Source organism: Zosterops lateralis (assembly GCF_965231275.1).
Source record: "Zosterops lateralis genome assembly, chromosome: 3".
NCBI classification, from domain to species: domain Eukaryota; kingdom Metazoa; phylum Chordata; class Aves; order Passeriformes; family Zosteropidae; genus Zosterops; species Zosterops lateralis.
The window spans coordinates 98,316,240-98,334,089 of NC_139764.1; the positions used below are offsets into that span (position 1 = coordinate 98,316,240).

Below are 17,850 nucleotides of genomic sequence, written 5' to 3' on the forward strand. Positions count from 1 at the left end.
ATTTATTTTCATTCATAAAAAATACTTTAAAAAGGTCTTTTCCCAACTTTTCATATTCCTGAATGTTTTTGCCTACAAGCTTCTCTAGACAGTGCCACTTAATAAGAATGAAAAGAAATATCAACAGCACTAAAGCTAGGGTGCATATGAGACAACAAAACATTAAACTTCATGCACAATGTTAATAAGCAATATCAGAACAGCAGGTGCCTTGATCCAGGTGTCTGGAGTTACACTCCCAAATCTTCAACTGACATCTCTAGCTCCAAGTCATTCAAGCTAATTGGACAGATTTATTAGATGACATTTTCAAGCTTTAAAATTAAAAATACTCCTTTGAATTTCCAGGTAACTAAAAACCTAACTATTCCACCCATGAAAACCAACATTAGGATTCATAGGGCCCACTTATCTGATGGATACATCTGACAGAAGAAAAGACATAAACATAATTAGATAATCTTCCTGTTCACAGCAATCTGTTAGCTGTGAGTGCAATTATGATACTAAACAAAATGAAACACACAAAGGTCTTATAAAAACCAGCATATATGGCACAAACTAGCAAAGTGCTCAAGAATTAGCATTTTAAAACAAAAAGTGCTCAACAACTGAAATGACATGTCCTTTTTCTATCCATCCATCAGCAACAGAGGTCTCTGAATAAAGAACTCCTTTAGTTAACTCTCACAGTCAATACCCCAGCCCAACAGAATATCAGTGCTCTTTAGACACTGACTCCAGAAGTGTCACTGGTCTTCTGCTAAGTCCTATCTTTTGCACAGTGTCAGCATTTTTAGAGCTTCTATAGAGTCTGAGCATCATTTCTCAGTACTTTCATTAATAAGCATCAATGCAACAATTGAGACACAGAAATTTATTTTGCCTTGAAACACAAAACTGGTCTAAAGTAATTCACTGACTCACGATGAACTTCCCTTAAATTTATTTTGGATGGAAAATCAAACACAGTAAAGAAATCTTACCATCATGAATCTCAAATGCCAAACTAGTGATCTTCTGTGTAATTATCATCATTGGACTGTCACAAAAAAACAAAAGGAAGAAGGAACAATTTAGATACAAATTCAGGATTTTTTTTTTTTCACTTATAAATACCACGAGAAGTTTAAATTAGGAGTCCAGGTTAACTACTCTAAGCTGGAACACCTTCAACACAAGAACAAAGTGATTTGTTTTTTAGCTCAAACCATTGCAGAGTTTTCAATGCACTGAAAAGAATTTAAGCCTTAAATGTACTATTTGATATCACCTGCTTTTTATTGCTGTGTTAGGTTCTACAAATACAGCTGAAGTGTTTCACGTGTATTTTCTACTAACAGTTTGCTTTTTTTTTAGGCTGAAGATTAAAGAAAAAAGGGCAGAGCAATTATATTCCTTGTAAGTTACAGCAGCAGTAAGCAAAGAACAAGAAAACTATAGCAAAGTTGAATATTAAAATAAATTCATTAGCTATGTAGACCACTTCCATGGTTTCTACTAACACCTGATCCTATCTCTGATTTTTCCATTGAGAATTATTATTTGCTTCAAGTAAACATATCTGGCAAAACAAACACCAGCATAATTATGCTGGCTCAAACGAAGTTCAGTTTGTTCTGAATTTGGTACACTTGAGTGAACCTCAAATTGTCCAAGAAATACTCTGCCCTGGCTAGCCAAGTCAGTTTTGTACTGAGAAATTATACCATTTTCATAGTATCTAAGAGCTTTTGCCTGATGTGAATCTCAACATTATAAACCTCCTCCCTGGGGTAGGGAAACAATGGGAAAAGCATGACGTAAATTACTAGAATTTAGAAATTTAATTTTGAAATCAGATCTCAAAAAACACATCAGGGGTTGAATTTACCTCGAAGTATCTGAGCTGGAGACAAAAAAAAAAAAAAAAAAAAAATGCAAAAAACCAACAGCAACCAAACAAAAAAACCCCAACAAACAAAAAACTCTCTCAATAAAATAATCATTCTGTACAATGGGCACTTAATTTTCTTCATGTCTTGAGTGCACTTGGCATTTTTGTAACACATTAAGTTGGCACAGAAACACAAATCCAAAAGCCATCAAGTCTTTCTTCATTAACAGGGCTACACCAGTATTTTGCAATATGGTTTAGTCCATCAAATAGATTTTTTTTTTTAAGTAATGGTTAAAATTATTTCAACATACACAATTATTTCCAGTCCTCAAAATGCAATCAGGGGGAAAAAATTTCTATGCTACTATCAGTGCCCCAAAATCCTGATATCAAGACTAGAATGACACACAAGAGTCATAAAGGAAGAAGACTAAACAGGAACAGATAGTCTGGTAAATCCCTCATACCTTTTTCTAGCGTTTAATCTGTAGGCCTGCCTGGTGCTGGCAGAACTCCCCAGCTGACTCTAAACATAATGTGTTTTCTTTCTGTAAGCAGACATGTGACAGCATGGGTCCAGCCTGGTGGAAGGATGGAGTCCAGGAGGAACTCAGTCAGCCCTTACATTAATTCCAGCTGATAAATCTGTCATTGTTATCATAGCAGACCCTGGTATTCTAATTTTTTTCTTCTCCTGAAGTGGCTATTCCAGTATCATCAAATATTTGGCTGAGGAGCAAAAATCTAGAGACTAAAAGAGGAAGAGTCCTTCCTGGCACAGTGAGGCTGTGAAGCAGGATTTTAACAATCCCTTTTAGGTGCTGGCAGAAAGGCAAAGGAGGCAGCTGGGATCTGTTAGTACTGCAGCCAGGACCACACAGCTCTGCACAAGCAATTGCATCTCCAGCATGAAGTGTCCCCAGCTTTCTCCACCATCAGTGCACCAAGACCGTCCTTCAAATTTTGAACAGATTTTCTCAGCTTGGACACCTCAGACAGGCAGTGCATGATAGGAGAAATACCCAGCTAAACACACATTCAAAGGTCTTTTGGGGCTAACCACTTTATGAATTCATGCCAACATCTTTAGAAGAACTTGCTCGTGCTGGAGCTCAGCAGCCGGTTAGGCAATTTCAGTTATTTCCTTGAGCTTACTTTCCTTTCCCAGAACCAGAGAAAGTTTTCTTTCTTTGCCTGTTTTGGAAGTAATCTCTATCTCTATGCAGTGTATGCCAGAGATTTAATGTGATATGCATACACTGAGCTCCCAATTTGGTGCATGAAAGGGTGGTTTAAATCTGCCATCTCAAACATATAAACAGAGAGTTTTGTCCTGAGCACAGAGCTCATAAATTATGGAATAGTTTGGGTTGAAAGGGACCTTGAAGATCATCTACCTCCATCATCCCTGCCCTGGGCAGAGACACTTTCAATTAGATCACATTGCTCCATCCAACCTGGCCTTGAACATCTCCAGGGATGGGATGCGGGAATCTTTGGATGTGTTTAGACCTAGCAGAAATCTCTGAGCTACCATCAAACCATCAGAGCCACATCTGAAAGCAGTACAGTCACATTTGAGCAATGGTGTGCTAAAGCTCCACTAATTGTTTTGAAAATGAGAACAACAAAGTGCAATTACACTGTTTCCACAGTCAGCTCAGAACTTTGATCACTGCCAGGGTTGTACACCTTGGCCCTAGAGTGAACTGGAAGGGACAGCATCTGGATTACAGTTTCACTAGTTATGGTGAAATTAAATTCAACATCAGTAAATCTAGTGTCTTTATGCATATGACTGTGTTGCAAGCTCTCATTATAGCCAGTGGAGATGTAGTCAATAGAGTCAGGGGCATCTGACAAGTGACCCAGTTCACGCTCAGGTAGATACTCAGTGGTGGGTCAGCTGAAATGCCCTCCAGGCTCTGCTGTCCACATTGATCACATCTCTGCTGACTACAATTGGAGCTGGGATATCTGGCTTGAAGGCAGACACTTGTATGTAAGACAAATGTAGAAAGATGTTTCAGAAGGTAAGAAGATAAAGATAACAGAAAAGATGAACTCAACCATAAGAGCTTTTGGCTTCAGCCTACAAGTTAATTATCCAGACTACATGATTGTTACCAACAGACTGAGAAGTAACAAGGCTAACAAGGACAATCCTACCACAGGTTATGCTGAGCTACAAAGACCACTGCCACTGACAGGATCCCTGGAAAGTATTTAATGTTTTATTTTAAGCAGACTAGCAAATACTCCCCATCTCTTATTTTTTCCCCCCCAGAATATACACTCTCCTTTAAATAAACTAAAGCACTGTCACAGTAACAAACTTTTTCTAAGAAATGTTGCACTTCACTTCTCTGTGTCTGTAGCAGAAAAAAGAATTACCAGTATGGTTTATTTTTATTTTGCCCATTTAATTCTGTTTTGCTCCTATAGAATTCAAGTCAAATATAGGTATAAGTTCATGATAAAAAATGAGGGTACACAGAGACGAAACTTTCTGTTTCCAAGGTCTCTGGGACTACCTCAACATCCAGGTGCCTGTCTCCTTAGCTTTCTCCTTCTGGAACATCTAACATAAAATGAAAAAAGAAAGAAGCTAAAAGCTAAATTCCATAAAACGTTCAGATTTTCTCAAAAGGTGGTATCAGACTGTGCCAGACAAGCAAATACACCAGACAAAATTCAAGGTTCATCATGGTGTCAAGGATGGTAGCAGACATTTTAATGGAAATACCAAAGAGAAAAAATTCCCATAGCCACCAAATCCTTTATGCCATTTAGACATGAACAAGAGGCAACAGATAAGATATTGGTGGTTCTAACAAGAACAACTGTTCAAAAAAATTCTCAGTTTGTATGATTAAAGCATAGTTATTTATATATTTGCATGTGTGTCAATACGTACATACATGCTCAGCTTTCTCCCAAAGTTTTAAAGGTTGAAACAATTAACTTGGGGGGGAAAGCAAACAATAAAAAAATCCCACAACAACAGACACAGTATCACTCAGGAGGAAAAGATAGAAAGATTATTTTTCTCCTTACCCAGAAAAATCAGCAGAATATTGTCCATAATCAAAGATATAGACTCTAGTAATTTGGCACACAGTGAGGTATCCTAAAGCAAAAACAAAGCAATACCTGGAAAGAAAATGAGAAAAAAAAATAATTAGAGATCATAAACATTCCTCCACTGAATAAAGTACCTTTTCAATAGAGTTTAATCTCCAGTTATTTCTACAAAATATTACATAATAGGAATCTGTAATTACACTTTCATTCTGCCTGAGGTTTTTTTGGTAATGTTTATTCTATGTAAGCATATACTTTTTTATTTTAAAGTACAACCATATAAATCCTATTGTCAGTAGCCAAAATATTTATTCACATAAATAAAGCTTAGGATTTATAATTGTAGGTGCCACTGCAAAAACTGGAAGTCCTATAAAGAGAAAACTAATCTGTTAAGGTTTTGGTGGGGGTGGGTTTTTGGTGGTTGTTTTTTTGGGTTTTGTGGTTTTTTTTGTTTTGTTGGGGTTTTTTTTAATTGGGTTTTTATTGTTTTTGTAGTTCAGAGTTGATTTTTGTCTGTATGAACACAGAAGTTTTGAAAATACATCAAATAATTTCCATTGCATGTATTGCTATGCATACAAAATTCAGTACCACAAATCGGAGTGCTGCTGCTTTCAAAGGAACTGGAAAAAGCAAGTAATTTTCAAATACACATTTTAAACATAGCTGAGTGAAAAAAGAACAAGATGCCTTTTGTCTTCTGTTAAGCTGATCCTGAGCAAAGGAAAGAAAAAACACATATACGAACCACCTTATGAAAGTGTTATATATATGATAAAATTAGTTTTACCCACTGTTTTCTCAACACTAATGAGAACTAATTTGCCAATACACCTCACAAAATCTGACAGATATTCTTTGAAGTCCAAAAAGACAGTGAATGCCAGCAGGAACTTAACTAATCCTTTAGGACTTTAATGTATGAACTGTACAGTCTTTATTTCATGTTCACAAGACTGATGTGCAACCCCTACAGCAGACTGTATTATGCATCCAAAATCCAGTCAGAATGAAAATATTCATACAACAAACTGAAAATCACAGCCAGGACTGAATTTAGGTGAACTAGTGACAGACACTGCAAAATAACCTTGGAACTTGGATTGAATGACTTTCTTTCCAAATAAATATTTTGTGAAAGTTGGTTAAGGTAAGAAAATCTAATATTAGAAATTATTCTTCAATCTGACACTTGCCATATAGAACACCTGCAGTTTAACCTTTAACTGAAAAATGTGCTATATATAAACCATTTAATATTTTAGAACATCCAACTTTGAAATTACAGATTGCCTTATATACTATTAAATTACATGTGTTTTGGTGGGGAAAAAAATTAAAAGGGTCTGTTTTAGCAATAGTTTATTTCCTGTTTTCATTAACATTCATAATCCAGAAACAGTATTATAGAGGCTGACTAACTGGTACAAAAGTGCTGGTAGGAAGAATATGCTGGCACAGGTTTCCCAGAGAGGTGACAGATGCCCCATCCCTGGAAACATTCAAAGTCAGCTTGAATAGGGCTCTGAACAACCTGATCTAGTTGATGTTCCCGCTCATTGTAGGGTGGCCTAAATGTCCTTTAAAATTCAATTCAAACTAATCCACAATTCCATGAAATAAATACTAGTCATTATGACCAACATGGCAGGGGTTTCTTACAACATTCAGTTAATACCCACACTGAAATTAAAGTGCAGAAATGGAAGAAAGAAAAACACCTTAAACATCTTGATTAGATTCCAAATTTCAGTTTAAAACAAAAGCTGACTTCCAACAGAGCAGTGAAATTCACTGCTGTGTTGCACTCACCAAACACAACTATGAGTCTTAACCATCTTCCAGCCACATCAGCCACAGCCCCAAGTTACACACAGACCGGAAGACTGCAAATTTTTAATTGATGAATAAAACAGAGGAACTTGCAACCCATACAATGCTTTTCAACTTCCAACTGCATCTCTGCACAGTAGTTATCCCACATCACATATTCCTTGTTGAAGAGAAACATCATTTCATCAGGCGAAGTGCAGCAATATGTTCTCCCCTAAAGAAACTTAGAAGTTTTATGACAGCTTGCATCATTCCTGTTGTTTCTTCTGCAGGCTTCTAGTGCAACTTGCTGATCATCCTAACTCTCATATAAATCCACCTTTACTTAAAAAAAAATTCAAATAAGATCTGAAAATGTTTTGAGAACTTTCTAAAGTACTCTTATTGCATGTTTCTTACTCTCTTCAGTGATTCTTTCACCAAAAACTCCCCTTAGATCAGAAGACTGAGTTAAGTTTTGCACATCAAGTTTTACCCAACTACAAAGCTAATTACAGACTGCAAAGAAATGCATCAGTTTAACCCAAGGCTAAAATTTCTCCACCAGCAGAAAAGCAATTGGTCTCAAAAGTCATTGTTACTTTGTACTTGCTTCTCACTGTATAATGTTCTTGCTAGCAGAAAGACAAAAGTATTTCACACTGAACATAACAGCTACAAGTAAGTCACAACATTGTTATTATTCAAGTAACTTTCAGACAAACTGACCTGCAATGAACACTGTATTATGTATCAGAAAGACACAAAAGCATTCATTTAAAATATGTCTGAGGCTAATTCCCAGGATCTTTTGTCAATTACAACTTTACTTTATCTATCAACAGATGCAGCAAATTCAGACATAGCTGGGAGACACTGTAGCACACATCAGAAAGCAGAACACAGTGATCCTTTTAACTCCCAATCAATTAAAAGCTAATAAATAAATAAATAAATCAGCAAACAATATTGGATAGCCTATTATTTAGAAGGGCTTTTCTTGTACAGGTATTCCATATAATATTTCAATTCTTTACACCTTTGAACTTCTCAGAACACTAAAAACAGTATGTAATATGTTCTACCCATAAAATTTTATCTTTGCTTTAAAAAGAAATATATCAAGTAAACTACTTGATGTTTTTAAAAAGTATATTCTAAAGTATTATAAATGAAGTACTTAAACGATGCACACAAATATTACAATATATAGAAAATACTAAATAAGCAGCCTCTCCATGTACTTCTTTACAGAAGGTGTTCATCAAGAAACATCCATTTAATCCTATTTTTTAAAAAAAGGCACTAATCACTTATTAGCAAATAAAATACATTGTACTATTCACTACTTTTTGTCTAGTCATATTTTGACAAATAACATTAAGCAACATACCTATCAGGAATTTTTACCTTCATGTATACACACAAAACCAAAAAGCATCATTCTATCTATATCCATATGTACACACACACATATACAGGGTTTGGTTCCTTCCTATTACATGAACTTTTCTCTAGTCTCCAAACATCCTGATGGAATCTGATATGCATTTCCTATTACACTTTCTCCTGCTAGCATTATGTAGAACGACTCCTAAAACATAATTTCAGCTAATGCTGACTGAAGAAAACTTCAGTCTCATCCCTGTATCCCTCTTTTTTATTGTCCTCACAAGTTTAGCACAGCCAACACAACAGTCACACCAGCACTGCTCACTTCATTGCAAAGTGGTTGGATTTTGTTTGAACGGTTGATTTTCTCTTCCTACAGGCAAAGCATTTTTATCCAGTGTCACCTTAAAAATTCACTCCACACGACACAGCATCATGGTTTAACTCCAGCTGGCAGCCACTCCCACACTGCTTCCACCATACACCCACCAGCCACGGGGAAAGGGAGAAGTGGAAAGAAAAGATAAACCTCATGGGTCGAGATAAGCACAATTGATTAAGTGCAACTAGTTATCATAATATAGATATGCCAATACTGATAATATTAATTGAAATAACAGAGAGAGGAAGAATAACTAATAGAACCCAAGAGAAAAGTGATGCACAGTACAACTGCTCACCACCTGTTTACTGAGGAGCAGATCAACCTCCTTCCAGGTAACTTCCCCCAGTTTATACACTGACCATGACACTCCATGATATGGAATATCCCTTTGGCCAGCTCAGGTCAGCTGTCCTGGCCATGCTTCCCCACAGCTTCTTGTGCACCTCCTCCCTGGCAGAGCATGGGAAACTGACATGCACCTGCAGACTTAAACTAAGCATTACCTAGTTACAACCAAAATGCCAGTGTGTTATCAACACTGTTCTCATACTAAATCCCAAGAACAGCAATGCAGCAGCTACTAGGAAGAAAATAAACTTTGTCCCAGTCAAGAGCAGGACATACAGCAACCATCCTGCACATCATGTATAACAGGAGGACACAAAGGCTCCAGACAAAGTCTCCACCTAGCCCAGGATCCAGAAGTGTGCCCTCCCCACGGCAGGAGCTCAAACACAGATGCCCAGGAATGCAGATCAGCAGAACAAAAACTGCTTCTGCTGAACAGAAACTGCTTCCCAGTGTTCTCCCACACTCCAACAATCAGCACTTTATAGACCCAGATTCAAACACATTATCCATGTGTTTAATAACCCTCAGCACACCACACCTCTATCAACTTCTGGCTTCAAAGCCCATCCTCATTTTTACCACCCTCTGTTGCTCCAAACACACTTGAGTAAAAGCTGCTAATTTCAACATCTTCAGCAAAACTATACACAAATTTGATAGAACTGAAAGAGCCAGCAGAACCTACTTATATAAAGCTTCCACATATTTAAGAATATAAAGATTACATATGTAGCTTAAAAGCAGAATCCCCATCTTTTACCTGTGTTCCTCAGAAATTTTGGGTTGCTAGTCAAAAAAGAACATCCACAGGAAAATTCTAGAGCTTTGTATCTGCTGATGAGCAAGCTGAGCAGCACACAGATCCAAGCTAACAATCAGCCGATGTATGTTATGGTTTTGCATAACAAGGGGTGGGAGTTGCATTTTTATTTTACACTTTCAGGGGACGCAGCATCTCAGTTATAAAATGCATGTTCCTACCATACCTATCTCTGTTTGCACAAAATGCAGCAGAAATAGAACTGTGACCTTGACAAAGGCAGGTTTTGAGAGATGTCATAACAGCTTCTGTTATTTTAGGCTCTTCTCATGCAGTAGAAGGACAACAGCACAATATACTGTTTTGCTGAAAGAAAGTTAAATAAACCAATCAACATAGCAAGATAGGTTGCTTTTTTACCAGCTAGTGCACACATACTACAGATTTAGCCCTGAAATAAAGGCTTCATGTCCAGTCAAGATCTACTTTCTCCACTATGTTAGGAAAAAGTACTTTTCTTTAAATGTGTAATTATTCCATTTCAAAAGGCAGACCTACACACCGTGTAACATTATACTGCATTGATTTTTGAAAAAGGTGACAGACTAGCCTCTGAGTTTTCCCAAGCCCTGTGTTGAAAGCTGCTGCCTGGGTTTGCTGATTTGTTTTTCCACAGATTATGGCAAATTAAAAAAAAAACAAAAACAAAAACACAACTAAAAGAAATTAAACTCTTGCCTCTAGGGTCAGAACTGAATTCTTATTAAAAACCAGCTATATTAGTTTTTTTAATTTGAATTATCATAATCACTTTGCATTGTTCACACAGAGAAATTCAACTCTGTGTAGATAGAACATACAATATTTGCTTACAAAACTTCAAAGGGAAATATGTACATCAAAAAAAAAAAGTCCAAACTGTCAAAGCTAAACATCTAATTCTGCAATCATCCAGAACAAGCCAATAGAGATATTGATTAGAATTAGCTTAGTTTTGACTATGTGAGAGACACAAGGTAAGGTACTCTGTTGCAATCTGCTGTTTTTATACCAAAAAGAGTTGCCTATTTACACAATTTGTTTATTTATTTGTATGCATTATTGACATACATAATTGGTATTTCTTAGAAAATGGATCAGTTTTATGATTTGAACAATTACAGCCTCAAAATGTGTGTGCCTCTAAAATACAAGCAATATTAATCCTTTTGGCCACTCAGAAGCCTCTGATTCACACACTAGTCTGTTCCTTCTGATTACTTCAAATGGAAATAAACAATAAGACAATAAAAATAAAAAGACAAAACCAGACTGTCTGTGAGCCCATTTCCAGAGAAGGAAACTCATACCATCATGCTTTGGTAATAAGCAATTAGACTATCACATTACACCCATTTTCAACCCTCAGCTGAAGATTTCTGGGTCTGACAGCCATTCTAAAGCGAATTTACCAAGTGGACAGAGTTCTCCAGCTTTTATCTCCAAGAGCAGCCTGACACGACCCACGGCAGGAGGCTGCAGAGCCTCCAGCAGCACAGGCCCTGCCCAGCCCCTGGAGCCCAAGGGTCCCGCCGGGTTTTGCTCAGCCAGGAGAGAAAAGTGGCCAGTTTTTAGAGAAACCCAGGCCCCTCGGTCTCCTGCAGACAGACACACTCACAAGGCTGGGTACATGAGGATTTATTAGTTCAATTGTGCCAGAACCATTTGTGGTGGGCTTGACTGCTTGTTTACTGCAGAGCAGCTGCTGACATTATCACTCGACTAATGTATTTTGATGTTTTGCTACATAATGGCAATGTAATGGGTTGGTAAAGTAAATCTTTACCAAGCTAAATTAAATTATCATTCCAGTTATAGGTACAGGCCATATTCCAAATGCAACATTAATACATGACAAATGCAAGATAGATATTCTTGTAAAAAAGGCATACAAAACCACTTCAGATGTTCCACATACTCCCTAACGTTACATTCTCTTGCTTTCCAATCTCTCCCCCTGCTCCCTTCAATTCTGGAATATCTCAAGGACAAAGAGATCAGCTTCAGACTCTCATAAATGAGAGAAACATCATCTAAAACAGAAGACAGGCAGGAAGGAGGGTGCTTTCATATCTTCCCTGGAATGGAAGAAACATATTGTGTGATTCATTCTTCCTGTAAGACTCCAAAAGGAACACAGAACTAGGAAAGGGAGGAATAAAAAAATTTATTTGATCCCCTAGAAAACTCAAAGCTGAGAGCTGACTATGTCCAAAATTTAATGTTAAACTGAGATAAGACATGAGGGGTCACCTAAGTTCTCTCTCACTTGAAAAACCACATTGTGTCATATCAACCCCTATTTCTGCAATCACTTGGAAGTATAACAATAAACAATGCAGATAAGAGCAACAAATCTGACCTTTGCATTTTAAAAAGTTGACAATAGTACAGAGCACTTAAAAAACACGAAGAAGAAAGCCTAAGAGCTTCACAACAAAATCTGTTGAGGCAGAACTCCACGATGCTGGAATCTTATAAAGCCCTGATGAAGGAAGTAGAATCTTGAGATCTTCTGAAATAAATGAGTACTCATAACTCAGAAAGCAAATAGTTGAGAAGCTGGTGCTGAGAATTTTCATCTGTTCATTTATTTTTCTACATAATATTTGCCTAGTTATAAGATGTTTCAGCATCACAGCATGCAAGTGATTTTATGCTTACTCTTTCTTCTATGCACTACGTAAATAACTTTTCTGCAGAACTGTGCCCAGTACCATTAATTTTGCAAACCAGCAGAAACCCATAGACCACAGAGTCAGAAAACAGTCTCCTATAAGGAGCTTGGTAGCAACACAACTTCTGAGATTATTTTAAAGAAAATAAAAATATCATTACAGAATATTGACAATAATGGAACTACTGCAAGTGCTATTTTAAAGGACAGGCTTAATAGCTATAATGGTTTAGAAATGGTAAACTAGAACTGCTAAGAACAAAGTAATTTGTAATAATTCTATTTCAGTGGGCCAGTAAGCTTCATACAAGAACTCATAGGTAGTTTAACAGAACAAGTTATCTATGGCAAAACAATAGCAAGGTCAATCATTAAACCCATCACTGCTGTTAACTCAGCACTTGGCAAGTATCATCTTGGATGAAGATAAGGCAGAGCTGTTATTGCCATTAGCCCACTCATCACCCTGCTCCAGCTACACACCCCCTTCGTGCCCCATGCACATCCCCACCCTCTGTGGGGAAGGAGCAGATTCCCCTCAGCCCTCCAATCTCTGCTGCAGCCCCACATCTTTGCCTTGAGACACAACACCTGAGGCAGAGAACCGGTGTGGCTGCAACACGGCCAGGAGAGAGAGGCGGGGTTTGCTCAGTCATGAGGTGATGCCAGCTGGAATTTGTGTTCAGCCAGCCAGGAGACATTTTCTGCATGTGTTAAGGATGGCAGCAGCTGGGGAACATACGGGATACGATTTTCTGAGAAGGTGGTTGTGAAGCCAGAATCAGTGCACAGGGCAGCCAGCAGATTAATAAACAACCAACTCCCTGCAAGCGGCATGCAAAACAAAAGGCCACAGGAATCAGATTTAGTTACAAAAAACAAGTATTTTAATGATTCCAAGACTAAAGGAAGGCCAGGAGTTTGTTGTAACAACCTAACACAGCTGCATTTTCTTTTAAACCATTTTTCAAAACAAAATACCCTACAGAGGTATTTTATCAGAGGGGATGATGGTATTTATATTTCCCACCCTATTTTTTGCTTTGCCTCCAGAAAGGACTCGAACAATCATTTATTTTCAGCAGGGTACTGAATCAACTGCAATCCCCACAGCTGGCCAGACCTGTACCAACACTGCAGCCCTACACCTTGCTGAGCTATTTACACCATCTTGCAATCAGACACACATATGAAACAGCACAGTGGCTGCAATAAAACACTTCTGAAACAATAAAACCGTTTCTGAACATAAAATTTGCTTAAAACATACCATAAATGAAATGTCTGCTTTTCTTCAATGCTTAACAGTCTTTTAACCTGGAAAGTCTTATACCTTCAGATGACTTGTTTAATTTCTGTCCAATCCCCATCCCTCAGCTAAGTTAAGCGCTGCTAAAATGTCCTATCTTCTGCATCCTTTAATCAATGCATGCTGATGTATATAACACTCACATGATGCATCAGCGTCACCACTGTCACAGTATTTGTCATATGGTCCTGCAGAAACACACGCAGAGACCTAAATCAGCTGTTTCCTGCTCTCAGTCAGGAGAGAACCTGTGGGTAGCTCCATTTTCTTTGCTCCATGATGAAGCCAGACACAGGAATAGAGGATGGTAACTTCTATTTTTGTGTAGATTTTTCTCCCACATGTGAGAAACACTAATGACTATTTCCAGGTGTGAATTTGAGATACTCCACAAAAAAAAATGATACACAATACACAAGGAACCCATTATAAAAAAGTCTTGTATTTATTTTTGGAACATTTTTTATGCTTCCAGTTAGCAATGGAAAACAACAAAAAACCCCAAAACAAAAACAAACAAAAACCCAACAAACAAACACACACACACAAAAAAACCCCACAGCAATATAAACACCTACTTAATGACAGTCCTAGTCATGGCACAATCACTCAGGGAAGTGACCTACTTCAACCACAGGCAAACAACATTGCACAAAGATGTATTTATGATCTTCAAATTAGAAAGTAATTATGTTGTCCAAGTATGTATGTACATATCACACATATTTATATTTATATAGCCCATAGATTTTTAAATTTTAGATTTATTGGAATACTATCTTGAGCCTATTTCATGTATATTTGAACTTAGTGGCAGTTTTGGCCTACCATAGCCACTGAACTGCTTTCACTCTGGTTTGTCACCTCCCTGCTCTTTAGTGGAGACATACAAACCACTCGCATTTGTCAGTTTCTAATATGCTTCAAAAATGTCCCTTTAAATGCCTAGTGCAATCAAATTATCTCACAATTTATTAAAGATAAGAGAAATTTTAAAAATTAGAATTGATCAGGTTATTCCAGACAAATTAATCATATGACCTGTCCCTCATAGTAAAGTTGTATGAAGTCAACTAACAGATACTTTGGGTAGATTTAATCACAATATATCCTAATGGAAGAGGCTACATTTCTGTAAAAATGCAGTCTTCATGTCAATGCTAAGAGGAATAAGGAATTTCAGGTTGTTCATCAACTATCCTTTGAGATATGTGATTAAAATAATGAAGTATTTACCTATATATATATATACACCCAGATTACTGCCATTTGTCAATCCCTCCTCATCAAGGTGTTCCATTACTTTCCTGAGTCATTCCCTCTCTTGCATTTCCTAATGTAACTTTCAACTTTCAACTCATAGAATTCACATAATAGAGAAAAGCCATTTAAGATTCTCTGAAGAAAATAAATAATCATCAATCTTACTTCAACAGTTTCTGTCTCCCAGCATTCAAACACTTTCCACACTTACTGCCTAGAAATTTCCTCATACTACTGGTTTCTTCTCTTTTGTACAAATAGGGATATGACCAAACACAATGAGCCATTCTTTATGCAGGTTAAGACCTTTTGTTTCCTCATCACAAACAGGGTGTCCAAACCAAAGGAACTGCTCACTCCTAAATCTTTTGCAATGCTGATTTATCAATGAACAAAATCTTCTGCTGCTAGCAGGACTGTCTAGAAACAGCAAGTTACACACAAAGAAGGCATCTGCAATCATTTTGCCAGCTCAAAGCTTCCTTTGTAAAAATTTTTATTACTTGAGTTCTTTTATCTGCAGGTAACACAAAAGTCGCAAGAGAATTTTAAAGAGACATATTCATTTTAAACCTCAACTACAAAAAAGAGACTAAGAAACAAGTTCATCTTGAGTTGTACTTTTTGTGACTGGTACTATTCTGAATTAGAAAATATACTAAAATTTCTTTTTCATCAGAATTCAAGCCATTACTATACAGTGGAAAACTCAGTAGTTATTAAAAGCCAAATATTATCAACTCAAAGTCTGTTAAATTCAGAGCAACAGTTAAAAAAGTCATTTACAAGAAATAGTTTAAACCTTTTTGTTCACAGCAAGAAATACATATTACACAGAAATATATAAGTTTACTATGATTACAGTGGCAAAGGTCCCACTGCACATCAGACAATTCACTGTAACACCACTGAACAGCCAGCACAGACAGGCAGAATCAAGGAAGTGGACCCCAGCCCAGGAAACCTATCACAGACTCACCATGTGATTACAAACAGGTGGTTTAAACCAAGATGCACAAATGCAGTGTTCTTCTTTATACAGCTGTTCCCTAGGCATTCAAATTCCCATTGTATAAATCCACAGAACCTTGATATTGCTAAATTTACAGAGTTATGTCAATCCCTCTGAGTGCCCCATCTATATAACACATACAGAAACACAAGAGCATTCTGTGAACAAGTGTGTTATAGATTACAATTTACTGAACTGAATTGCAGGATCACAGCATACCAGATTGGAAGGGAAGAGAATCACCTGATCCAACCTTTTCTGGCAAAAGCACAGCCTAGACAACTGGCCCAGCACCCTGTCCAGCTGAATCTTGTAAGTGTCCAATATTGGGGAATCCACCACTACACTGGGGAGATTATTCTAAGGCTTGATAGCTCCCATTGTGAAAAATTTTCTTCTCATGCCTAACTGGAATCTTCCCAGAAGTAACTTGTACCCATTACATGTCATTTTTTCCCCTTTTTTTTTTCCCAAGGAATCATATGAGGTCTCCATTTTCTCTATAGCCACCCTTTAAATATTGGAATATAGTGGTAAGGTCTCCCCTGAACCTTCTTTTCTCATGACTGAACAAACCCAGTTCTCTCAGCCTTTCCTCATATGGCAGGCTGCCTGATCCTTTTATCTTTATTTGTCCCCTTCTCTGGATCCTCTCCAACCTGTCCACACCCTTTTTTGCAGAGCAGGGACCAAAACTGAACACAGTGTTCCAGATGTGGCCTGACAACCACTGAATAGAGTGGGACAATGACTTCTTTCTCTCTGCTGGTGATGCCCCTGTTGACCAGCATGCTGTTGGCTTTCTTTGCTGCAGCAGCACAGTGCTCACCCTTGAGCTGTTGCCCCTCAGGGCCCCCAGGTCCCTTTCCCAGAGAGTTGCTCCCCAGACAGGCAGATCCCAGCCTGTGCTGCACTCCTGGACTTTGCTTTCCCAGGACCTTACACTTGTCCTTGTTGAATTTTACAAGGTTCTTGTCAGCCACTCTTCCAGGCTAACCAGGTCTTCCTACAGGATGACACTCTCTTCCAGGTGTCCACTTCTCTACTAGGTTTCATCCCATCGTCCAGATTACATTTGAAAATATTAAAGTGTACTGGGCCCAATATCAAGCCCTGGGAGACCCAATTTGGGATGAGCTGCCAGTTTGAAGAGGAGGCATCTATCACCACATGGCTGAGAGTGCAGTTTCTCAGCTACTTCCCCACCCACTGCACAAATCCCTTATCTAGGCCATCACACATCAGTTTCTCCAGGAAAAGGCCGCAGGAAATGGTATTGAAAGCCTTAGAGAAATCCAGGTAGACAACACTCATTCCTCACTCCCCCCATCAATCAAGCAGGCTGTGTTGCCATAGAAGGCAATCAGGTTTGTCAAGCACCATTGTTCATGGGGAATCCATGCTGGCTTTTCCCAATCACAGGCTTCATCTGGCTTGTGATAATCCACAGGAAGATTATATAGATATATTTTGCTTTCCTAACTGCATCTCTGCACACCCTGGCAATGTCCTTGTAGTTTTCAAGGTGTTCATCCACTTTCCATCTCTGTTACAGTTCTCTTTTGGCTTTGAACACACTCAGAAGCTGTCAGTTAAGCCAAGAGCATCTTTTGCTCTGCTTATTCCCCTCGCCTTTGAAGGGGATGAACTGATTTTATGCTTCCAGGAAAATGTTCTTGAAAAACTCCTAGCACTCACTAGCTCCTTTATCCTTCATGGATTCCTCCCAACTGAGCTCTGAGCTGAAAGTGTGCTCTTCTAAACTCCAGTTTTTGTCTCAGTACTGCCTTCAGCATGCCCAGCCAGATCCCAAACACCACAATATTGTGATCACTGCCACCAAGACTATCACTGAGAATATCACAGAACAGGTTTTGTCTGTTT

General features: G+C 38.0%; 1 protein-coding gene across 3 annotated transcripts in view; it reads right to left on the bottom strand.

The window, feature by feature from the left end:
• Positions 1-17,850, bottom strand: part of MBOAT2 (membrane bound glycerophospholipid O-acyltransferase 2) — a 91,142-nt gene that overhangs the window by 28,943 nt on the left and 44,349 nt on the right. For all 3 annotated transcript variants that reach the window (XM_083856931.1, XM_083856932.1, XM_083856930.1), the window contains 2 exons: positions 4,937-5,032; positions 987-1,042 (listed from right to left, as the gene is read on the bottom strand). In XM_083856931.1, coding sequence (XP_083713057.1) covers positions 987-1,042; positions 4,937-5,032 — 152 coding nt within the window. The remainder of the gene's footprint in view (positions 1-986; positions 1,043-4,936; positions 5,033-17,850) is intronic.